Source organism: Cajanus cajan, chromosome 5 (genome assembly GCF_000230855.2).
Source record: "Cajanus cajan strain Asha chromosome 5, NIPB_CcT2T_4, whole genome shotgun sequence".
In the NCBI taxonomy this organism is placed as follows: Eukaryota; Viridiplantae; Streptophyta; class Magnoliopsida; order Fabales; family Fabaceae; genus Cajanus; species Cajanus cajan.
In genome coordinates, this window is record NC_138521.1 from 2,305,825 (window position 1) to 2,318,038 (window position 12,214).

The 12,214-nt window shown below is 27.0% G+C and overlaps 1 protein-coding gene across 2 annotated transcripts; it reads left to right on the forward strand.

Annotated features, from left to right (window-relative positions):
• The first annotated feature begins 5,314 nt into the window (after nucleotides 1–5,314).
• On the forward strand, nucleotides 5,315–10,730 carry LOC109809455 (uncharacterized). 2 transcript variants are annotated; one of them, XR_014433817.1, is made up of 4 exons: nucleotides 5,315–5,659; nucleotides 6,362–6,590; nucleotides 6,868–7,215; nucleotides 9,293–10,730. XR_014433817.1 is itself a non-coding variant. In XM_020372778.3 (3 exons), exons 1-3 carry the CDS (start codon nucleotides 5,568–5,570, stop codon nucleotides 7,153–7,155), a joined length of 609 nt encoding a protein of 202 aa, XP_020228367.1. In that variant the 5' UTR covers nucleotides 5,315–5,567; the 3' UTR covers nucleotides 7,156–7,650. The 2 variants fall into 2 exon arrangements, 1 of the variants encoding a protein (XP_020228367.1); XM_020372778.3 differs by lacking the exon at nucleotides 9,293–10,730 and having other exon boundaries at nucleotides 6,868–7,650.
• Nucleotides 10,731–12,214: the final 1,484 nt, after the last annotated feature.

Sequence of the window (12,214 nt, forward strand, 5' to 3'; positions counted from 1 at the left end):
ATTTTAAAATGAATTTTTACACGTTCTGATGTTCTAAATGATAACGTGTGTGTTTGTTTTACCATTAGCACACTTTCTAATATTCGTTCAACTGAATTCATGAGTCTTATAACTTTGAATTGAACGTACATTTGAAGCTTCTCAACTATAAAAGAAACATGTTAAACGTAAGTTATATTCTAACCTAACATTTTTTTCAAGCACACACTTAGTAAATCAAACATTTAAGACATTTACCTTGAGTTTGTATTGTTTAATTTCTTGCCATTTGAACATTATTTAGAGTCTCGAACAAATTCTAAAACTTATTGTTAGTTGTATTTTTTCTCTCTTTCAATTAATAAGTTTAATTTCACACATACTAAATATTTATTATATATAATTAAAATTTATAATAAATTATGTATAAATAAATATTATATTTAAATATATAAATTATATTTAAACTTTGTATAAATAAATACTTTTAAATATATAAATTATATTTTAGATTTATGATAAATAATTTATATTATAATATAATATTATTTTTATTTATTAATAATTTATTTTAAAATATTAAAATTAATTCATAAATATTTATGAAAATAAAAGTTAAATAAATTAGCGATAAAATTAATTTTTTTTTAAAATTTTCTAAAAAAATCTTTCGAATAAGATAGAAGTTTGTATTTAATATATAGGACTTGTTCAATTTTTTTGATTTTCATTATTTATATTGGATCTTCATTTTTTTAATGGTGCAAGATCACCTAGTTTTTTCTTTTGATCGTTCACTCAATCCCACTCAGCCCCTTTCAATAATTAATTAGTTGAAGCATTGAAAGTAGTATTTTAGTTGGTCATGGCTACTGCTAATATTTTTACATGCGTGAAGCAAATTCAGATATAGTTGCGTAGCTTAATTAAGACACAATGAGTTTGCAACCCAACTTGGAACTTAACTATGCTACGCAAATGAAGTGGATTAAGGAAAAGTCGCCATGTAGATATGGATTTCCTTTTTAGACTTTTATTATTTATATCTATGCCTCATCTAAAGATTTTTATATTATTCACTCATCATAATTTGTATTAGACATATTATTAAAATAATTATTACAAAATATGTTTGACTAATGCATTTGTAAAAGAAAATGCAAAATTTTTAATTTAATTTATTTTATTTTTTATAAGCATTTGTGATTTTTTTTTATGCAAACAGAGTGTTTATAGCTATAAGCAAATAATAAAATTGCCATACTCAATTTATTAGCTAATACAATATCAACAAACATTTTTAATTTAATTGACTAACTTACAATACATAAAACTTAACTTGAGATAGAATATTCATCTATTTTATGTCTGCTGATCTCTGACAAAAATTGTCTCGTGTTTGAAAACTCCTGAAAGAAAAAAATAAAAAACCATAGTGTTGATATTCCTAAGAAAACAGACGGTAACAATAACATATAGACCAATTTGGCTTGGTCCACAAATATATTCGAAATGACACTCGTAATTATGTTCTTCAAATTTGGTAAACTACCATATGATGAAGACAAAGAAGCCAAGGAGTATGGTTATCCAACTTTAATTATTTAAAACAGAAATTTCAAAAAATTAATATAAAAAATTGTGATCACCATCGTCACATCATCAAAGTTATCAATGTAGTGAAAGATTGATCTAATAATGGATCACCTTTTTTATGGGTTGTCATGACCCATTAAAGTCGACATAATAGATATGGTCGTAAGGAAGCGTTCAAATGCAGCCCCAAAACCAATTTTACATTAAGGAGCGACACCAACTCTTTTTATTCTTTATAAAATAATTATATTACAATATAAATTTATCTTGTTTAATAAAATTCACAAATAAATTACACAATAATAAATTTATATCATAAATGTCAGTATATATATATATATATTAATGTATTATTTAAAAATGTGTTAACAAGTTATATTTTAAAATAGTTAAAGATAATTATAATTATAATTTGTTAAAATAACAAGTGAGTATACATTAACAAATTATATTTTATAGCTTATCAAAAATAGAAAAAAAATTATATTTTATATATAAATATAGGCCATTAGGAGTACATGAAATGATGAAAATTATAAATACAAACAATTAGATCATACTTAAACGAATAATATTAAAAAAGAACACATAAAAATATTAAAACAAAATATAAAGTATTTTTTCAAGTGATTATGTGACTATTTACTAACTTTTAATTTTAATCAAAATGATTGTATGATTTAGATATATAATTCTTAATTTTTGTAATAAAATGTGTTTATACACCATATATATATATATATATATATATATATATATATATATATATATATATAACAGTATGATTTAAAAAAAATATTTACTTCCCTTAAAAAAAAAATTTACTGAAAAAGTATTAAATATGAGTATAATGTTAAGGAGGATCTAGTGATCATTCTCTTATAATAATAATAACAAAATATAATAATGCTATATCATAAACAATAATTAATTAGTGCAACATAAATAATGATAAGTTATATTTATTTTTGTATAGTTAGCCGAAATAGTTTACCGGCAAACACAAAATTAAATTATCTTAAAATAGTTTTAATTTTATTTTTTAAACAAAAACATGTGGATAAATAGATTCAACACTCATCCAATACTATTAGACCCTAGTGGTCCCTCTTATAGTGCAATTGTGCACTTTCTTCCCCCTTGATGTAACCACACCCATCAACCCAACGCCAAAGCCATTCACCCTCTACAAACCCCCCACACTTAACACTCTTCCCCAACAACAACCTCAACCCCAATTCATGTGGCACCTCATCCACCAACAACCACATGTCCCCCTCACTCAGCTCCCAAATGCAAGCACTCCCCTCGCACATGCCACCCACCAAAGCCAACACCTCATTCCTCCTCACAAGTGTGGCAAAGGCCAGCCTCTCAGCCATAGGCACACCACGTGAGTTGGTGCCACTTTTGTAGGATTGAGTTGTGAACATACCAACATGGTCTATGGTTGCAAATTGGAAAAGCCAAGAACCATGAAGAGGTTGTTGTTGGGGCAAGAGGGCAATGTTTGGAACATGTGTGCCAACTTTTGTAAACTGATCTTGCTCTGGCTAACGAGTCTAGGGAGAGAAAGAAGAAGATGTTGGCTAAGAGATCCAAGGGAAGGTTGCTCCCCATAGACATAGACATAGATATGCCCCAAAACTGAAGATCCCAGTTTGAAGGGATGATGGTTAGCAAACTTCGCGTATGAAGTGTTTTATTAACTACTCAATTGCGATTTGCCAAATAGCCAAGTACCAACAAACATGAGATTGTAAAATTGTGTTTCTGTCAAGAAATTGCGGCTTCAAATTGTGTGCCATATTGAGTATTAACATCATTTTGAAATTGACATTGTATTAGCGTCAATTTTCTATAATGGACTAGGAGATTGACCCTTTTCACTTTTGTTGGGTGCAATTTTTGTTTTTGCTGCAAACATGAAAGTTTAAATTCTTTTCAATTGTTATAATTGAGATGGCTTAACAAGACGCGTTTCATTTGATTTGAACATGCCCCAGATTTTGAAAATAGTATAATCCGAGATATGAATGATTCAATTTTTTTTTCTTTTTCCCTTTTTTTTTTTTTTTTTTTTTTTTTTTTTTTTTTTTTTTTGCTTTTATGCCTTCACATATTTTAATCGGCCTGGCCCATATGATTGAAATATTTCAAATTTTTTTAAGAGGAACGTTATGGACATATTTTTTTAAAAAATATTTTTTTTATATTTTAAACTAAAATTTATTAAAAATTGTAAATTTGGTGCGTCTCATATAGTTCCAATATGCGAGATTACCTCTATAGAATTCTAGTTGTTATCCCGGTCCAGAACATTCAATGAGTGTAACTTAACCTTCAAGTTTGAGAGTCTCCTACAATATAACAAGTCCATGTTTGGTAACGGAATCCCTTATCTCTTGTTCCCAAATTCGTAGATGACATTATAACCTTATTATTCTTAAATGATTTCACAAACCACAACATTTATGACTGTTTCAAGTACATATTTTTTATACTATGTGATCCTGCAAATTGCATCTTTATAATTCTTGTTAAGGAGTGTCTCCAAAATATCGAAACACATCGTCAATTGTAGAACTATTGAACTACCATTGGGGGGCAACATCTTCACAACACACATCACAAAGTGTCATCTAAATGTTGAGACATAGTCTTATGTCGACATTGTGATGATTTAGTTGATACACAATCCTTAAGTTTAAGTGCATGAGCACAAAGAGTCTTGTAGTGAAAGGTATCCTAATGATCACTTTTTGGTTCATATTCATGATGATCTATGTGCTGACCCATATGGTACACTCGCAAATAGTGGTTTCTTCATGGCACACATTGTAGAGTGTCCCCCAAATGCCAAGACACTATGTTGGTTGTGGAATATTCGTCTAACTCTCAAGTGTTGCACCTTCAAAACATATGTTGCAAAATGTTCTCCAAATGTCGAGACACAGTCTTAGGTTGTGATGTGGCAACTCGAACAGTACACAACCCCCCTAACTTCGAGTGCATGAGTACAATTATAGTGAAGGGTACTTCAACGATTTCTTTGTATATCATATTTTTGGCACTTATATGGTATATAGCCCCCTGGGATTGAGAATGAAGGTGTGAAGAGTTTGAATGTTGTCACATTCTTAGTTAATGTGAATAGTCGACTATAGGAAGAATAATACTATGCACATATTATTTGATAAATCTCTCATAATTGATTGGTGACTTCCACCAAATTTTTGTGTCTTTATTATTAGTGAAATATGTAGGTTTGTGATATTTTAATGTTCTTGCACTCCTTAATTTGAAATGATTTTTTAAAATGTTGATCTATAAAACAAAAATAAAAGAATGTTATTTATGCAAATGTTAAGCTAATGTTTAAATTTGCTAAAAATATGATATAATTTAGTTATACTTAAGAATTTATATATAGTTAAACTATTTACGTTAAGAATATAATTATCTATCATTGTTAACAGTAATATATTTATCTTTAATATAAAAAATTGTGTAAATAAAAGTAATTATTTTCTTCCAATATACTTACTATATCTTTGTTGGACTAGCTTTGACATATGATGGTACCTCCTTGAGTCACGTGCTTTATCGGAATTGGAATGATTCCTTGACATTGATTATATATGTGTAAAATTTGGCAGTATTTAAAAAGAATAAAAGACAAGAGGCTGACGTGGATGTGGTCCAATGCATATGAAAGTGAAACATTTATTTACCAAACACCAGTTGCGGAAAACCCAAAACGAAAACATTTTTCTTCTTCTTAAAGATAGAAAAGATTAAAAAATGGTTGCAATGAGATGCTACTGGTTGCTTTCTTTTGAGAGAGATTTGCTATAAAAATAAGAGAGAAAGAAACTTGAAAGGGATTTTTAATTTTAGGGTAAAATTGAACTCGTCAAAGTGTTACCCCTGACCCCGATTGCCACATCTATTCCATTTTTTGGGACCTTTTAGAAAAGAGATTTGCTGCCATGGCTTCTTCTAAGAAATGGACTACCCTCGTTTGCTCCATCGCTTTTTCAATATATTTCTTTATCATCATTTTTCAAGTTCCCATTTTCAGGTATCATTTCTCTTATTCCTCCTCCTATTTCGTTAATCGACTCATTCAATATCGTCCTGAGAATAGAGCTTAAAAAAACCAAGAGATTAGAAAAAAAAAAAAAAATTAAGCTAGGAATCTTTTCTCTGAAGCACTATTAAATCCCCCAATGTTATTATATAATCCAGTCTTTACTGTTGTCTTTTTAATATTTGTTTTTATCGTGGATTGTAGATCCAATGTGCCTTATTGGTCAATTTTGTTTGTAATCCAATAATGCTTATTGTCATTTTCTTTTTAGGATTTTCTAATCATCGATCAACAACATGATCGTAACCTTGCTTATCAAAAAAAAATAAAAACATGATCGTAACCTTGTTGAAATTAGATGCATCATCTTCAATTAATATTAGGAACCCACTTTTGTGATACTTTCATTTCAGCAATATGCACCTACATAATGTCAGACAAATGAACTAGCAAATATAAGTGTAAAATGAATCTCCAACATATCAGACAATTGTTGTAGAAGTATAGCATTAATTTGTGTCATGATTGCACTCCCACCAGTGACAGAGTCTTATTATTAGGTTTTTTTTTTCTTCTCTCTTTTCTTATTCTTGCATTGATTAACGCATAAAATTCTGAATGAAATTATGGAATAGTACTTTTATGTTCTGTTTCAGTGATAACTCTGAATAATCCTATTCCATTTATCTTCAGTATTCCATGTAGAATTGGAATGTGTAAAACACCATTAGAAGTGACATCTTCTCAGTTAATTGCAAGTGAGGTCTTCCCTCTTTTTATAGTGAAGACTCTTCTCTACCCTGGAGCTCTAGCGAAAGCAATTTGCAAGCAGAAAACTCTCCCAAGCTATGGAAATCTGCTAAAGTTGTACCAGTTCAATAAAAGGGCGGTCTCTGCTTCAACAGATCTCCAACGCCTAGAGGTGTTGTGTTGATACTTAACTGAAAAATAATGCCTCTATAATGTTTTGAATAGTACTAGCAAGACACTCTATCACACTACTTTTAGCGTGCTGGTTAAAAATTATGAGTGAAATTTATTAAATAAAGAATAAGACTCACAATTTTGTGATTTTTAACAAAATTCAACTAATAATAATTTGTTAGAGAGTGTGTCACTAATATATTTTTTTTAAATACTAGTGAACTCCTTGAAGGTTAAGCTTTGACACTAATTTTCAAGTTGGATTTCTCCTGCAGGTTCTGGCAGGAAGCTACTTGTCTGTGGGAGGAGCAATCACAGGTGTGATAAGACCAGGGAGAATGAGCTTTTTTGGAATCATTCTTCTTATGTGGGGTCTAATTAGAGAGTCCATTATGGGAAAATCTGCTTTCACTTATGCAAAAGGTATCCATATCTATCCCGCCATGTATGTAGCGCTAATCTCAGCATTCTTCTCTATTAGAAAGGATGTTAGAAAGATAATTCGTAGCTTCACTCGAAAGCACGTTGTGAAGGTAAAACGTTTCAAATCAAAGGTAAAATGAGACTGGCAATGGCATGCATGCATCCATGGCATAACTAGCTGGGATGCTTGAATTTGACAGGTAAGTAACACTTTACTTACCGTTCAAGGCAATTACAAACGCAAGAATTAAGATTTCTTAATCATAGGCTTGCTAGTGGAGAACATGCAACATGGATTTTATGTTTGTTCATGAGTGAGAATGACTTGTAGACATCGTCAAACTCATTCATTGTTGCTGTTCTGAATAGGGGTTATACAAAATTCTTTAGGAAGTGCATAATGCAACTTATTGCCCACTTTTAGTTATTTCATTGCATTAATTAAATCCAAACAAAAAGATGGATTTTTTTTTTTCAAAAAGAGACATGTATAAACAAAATGAATTATAGACATGTGTAGGCTCCTAATTTTCTTTGTTGAGTTCATTGATGACGTTTTGTATAGAAGATTGGGAGAATTCCTTAGAAAATGTATAATGCAGCTTAACATGGGCACTGTTGGTTCTTTGATTGCATTTATTAAATCTAAACAACAAGGTGTTTATTTTCAATACTCAAATAGCAAATCTAGCAGTCTAGCATTCTCTGAGAGCTTGAAAGACATTTTGATTATTTCATCGCATTATAAGATCAAATTGACCATTTAGTTTTTATAATTTAATATGGAATTGGAGCATATATAAAATTAGATATACCCCTATTTATTCCAATTTTAATGTTTGGGAGTCATTTTGAAATTAAATTGTTAATGTATGTAATAGTTCAAAGGTTATAAAGACTTCCTTTTGGCTACTTATATTTATAAACCTGCATCAATTTTTGACTAAGGAATATAAACGTTTGGACCATATCAGCTGGAGTCCTCTGAATATGGGAGTGGTGCTAGTCTTCTTATAGATAATAGCAAGGCTGGTTGGGTGTGTTTTGACTATTGAGAAGACAATTTCATAGTTGCTTTTAGTATTGAAATAAGAGATATATTGAATTAAATGTCAAAAGACAACTTTAACGTGATGACTTTTAAGATTTTTTAGTTTAAATTTCAATTAATTATATCAAAAGAATTTATAAAATTTTATTGGTTTACAAGATTTTAAAAGATGACATGAATTTTGAACAAAATATTTAATGTTATAAGAATTAATAAAAAAATAATATAAATGTCAATATTTGAATAAAGAAAAGTAAAATTTATATAATATTTTCGATCTCTTAATAGAGAAATGAGTTTAGTTTCATGTTCTCTTAAATATCATAGCTCTCCATCCATTAATAACTTCTCCTTCATGCATTTGAGTTTGAACAATTTGTTCAAGATTATGGTTTTTATTAACATGTAACACTGAAAATAAATACTTTTTTCTAATTTAATGAAAATTTTATTAGAACAACATTATTTGTGAAAACAATTATGTATTATTATACATGTTAACACAAAGTTCAACTTGTGTTTTAAATATAAATAGAGACACTAACTTAAAAATTATGAAGTGTGATTTAAAAATATCAAATATCTTTACGAATGTCAAATAATTTTTTTTCATTTTGAGGGTCACCACCTTAACATGACCTACAAAATTTGTAAATAATATTGCATGCATCCAAATCAAGTTAAAAGTTGTTGCCAATTTCACAATGCATTGAAATCAAGTTAAAAGTTATTTCCAATTTCACAATGTGCTAAGAAATATTTATCTAATTATATATACAACACTTAAATTAGTACAAAAAGAAAAAAAGAAGAAGGAAAAATCATATTTATCATTTAAAAGTAGATTTACCTTGGGGTATTTCAATTTCATTCTTTGTTGTCAAAGCATCACTTAGGATGCATTTGATACACATATAGTGCTGGATGGATAGAATAGTACAGGACAAATAGTTGAGTCACAAGACAATTTTTTTGTCTTGTATGTTGTTTGGTATCCGATAGACACATTTTTATGTTGTACTCTGTTTGATAGATTTAAGTACATGATAAAACAAGTGAAATTTCTTAAACTATCCGTTTTACTATATTGCTTTATATGTTTTAAACACTCTCCCAACAAGTCTTCAATACTTTTCTTTGCATTTTAAAGAAAATCTTTGTTTTTCTTTCATTTTACTTTCACCAATTTACACTAATCGAATTTCTTCAAATTCATTTTTTTACAGGAATTTAAATCCATAATCATTTTGTGACGAAAATATGAGAATTACGTGGATTTTACGGATTTCTTTTAATTTGTTGTGGAACATTCAAATTTCTTTTCTTTATAAGGTTGAAAGAAGCATTGATGAAGGGGAAAGATTTATACAAATAAATGTGAAATATAAAATAATGTAATATTGAAATAACAAATGAAATCCACATGTATGTGTACCAAATTGTTCAATAAGCTAAATAGATGACATTAGTTTCTATTAGTATATTATATATTAATTATTTAAGTGCTTGCTTGTAAGTTTCTAACATGGTGCGTGGAAAAACAATACTCCAAATTATTTAAGTGTTTACCTGTAATTACATGTTTGTGACTTCATGTGAAAGTGTCTTTGAATCGCAAAAAGCACAACAAAAGCTTGAAATAAAGGAGAGTAAGGAAATACTATGTAGGGAAGAAAACTAGTGAAAAAAAATCCGAAAAGAAGCAACCTAGGAGAAGTGGAAGTTGTGCGTTAGTGAGAGAGCCACAAGGACAATTTTGACATTTTGAATGGATTATGTACCAAACAAAAAGTTGTATCGTGAATGAGTGAGTTACAATTTTTTATACTTTTATTCTGTCTCTCAATTTTTATTTTGTTCTATCCTGTATCAGATTCTAAAATCAAACATGTATCAAATAATTTTGTACCGCTTTATCTCTTTATTTTTAGCAAATCAAATGTATCCTTAGTAAGTTAGAATCACGAGTTGAACCTTCCCATTCACTAAAAATGCATATGAATTCTAAATCACAATTACAAGTTGTTAATATATGTTATGATATATTTCTATGATAATTACCATTATTATTTACATCTTGTCCCTCATTGTCATCAAAATATGTGTATCACCAATATATTCAATGCAATCCTAAAATTATTCATATATAAGAATAATGACAAATATAATTTCAAATTTACTATAAATATATAATTATCATGTACCTTGAAGTAAAAGTAAAATCTAATTTTTTTCTCTTATTTTAGCATACACACTCAATCCTTGTTTAACTATCAAATCACATGTTATCGAAATTAAGATCTTTAAAATCTTGTAAAATTTTATGAAATTATTGACAATGGTATTTTCATAATATATATATATATATATATATATATAATTATTTTTAAACTGACATTGCATATTATTTAAAGAGTAAAACATTAACTCTATTATTCAAACATTCATAATGTTTTGTATTATGTCTCTTTTGAATGTACATTTTACATATTAATGTTTTAAATAACAAAAAAAAGCCCTCTTAAGTTGTGTTTAGAAAATAAAGTTTAAAATTTAAAATGTTTGAAATTTGAATTATGTTAATTTTATAATTTTATAATTGGTTAAATAGATTCAAAATTTTTAAATTTCAAATACTTAATTTATACTAGACAATTTGATTTTCATTATATAATAAGTTGAAACTTTTGCTGAAAATAAATTTTAGTCAAATTTAAATATTTAATAATTTAAAAAGTAACGATGGATAATATTTAATAGTTTAAAATACATATATTAATAAATTTTATGTTAATATTGATAAAAGAAAAGAAAAAAAGAAACATAGAAGAAAGAATAGAGAGAAGAAAGAAAAATGAAAAAAATAAATAAGAGAAGAAATGTAATATAGGAGATGAAAGAGAAAGAAAAGAAAAAGGAAAAAAGCAAGAAAGAAGAGTGATGAGAACGAGAGAGAGAAAAAAAAAATCATAATTTATGTGAAATTATTAGATGAATGTATAATTTATAAATTTTATTAAAATATTTCATAAAATTTATCTTATAAAACAATTTATCAAAATCTTTTATAGCAATTCTTTTAAAAAAAATCTAATTGAATACACTCTTTTAAATTTATATTATAAGAGTTTCTTTGAACTATATATTTTATGTTAATTTTTTTTAGTATGTATAGTTTGATTTACTTTATTTTCTATCATTTATTCATTTTCTTTTATAGTGTTGTTACTTTGTTGTTGATATGGTAGAAGTTTTTAATTCTGTGAGAATATAAACAAATATCTCAACAATAAATATTACAAATACATCTATGAAAGAAACACGAAATTTTAAGAGATTTAATTTAAAATATTTATAACATACACACAAAATTGAACTAATATCATAATCACATCAATACGATACAAAAAAGATAACATTAAAAACATAATGATAAAGACTAAAATAATTAAAAATTACAAATATAATATTAAAAAATATATTTTAAGTTACATGAATTAAAAAAATTAAGAAAGATAAATATCTAAACTTAAAAAGTTTATTTTAAACTATAAAAATTTAAAAATAAAGTAAATAAAATCATAAGAATTAAAATAATATTTTGATTTATATTGTAATATTTTTATATATAAGTAATAGTATCGTAAATTTAGTTTAATTTTTAGTTCTTCATTTTTTTATCTTATTTCTTATCGTTTTAAAATTTGGAAAATGAATAAATTTTAATTTTTACTCATGTAAAATATTTTATTTCTTATTATTTTTTTAAAATTTAAAATCATCATTATCGAAGTGTACATGGTTTCAAAATTATGAGTGTTATGTGAAATAATCATTTAATCTTTAGATAAATACATACTTAAGAGGAGTTATAAAATAGTAAAAATTAAAAATGATAATTATATGTTTTGAAAAAATGAAAGACTAATTTCTTTACTGAACCAAAATTAAAACTTCCGCTTTATACATAAATTAAAAGAACATTTAAATTTAGGTTAAAAATCTAATTTGGTCTCTTATAATATTTTTTGTTTCAATTTAGTTTCATTTTAATTTTTTGTTTCAATTTGGTCTCCAATAATTTAAATTATTGCAATTTGGGACTTCTATCTAAATGATTTAAACGAGTTAACTCCTGGTGACGTGGA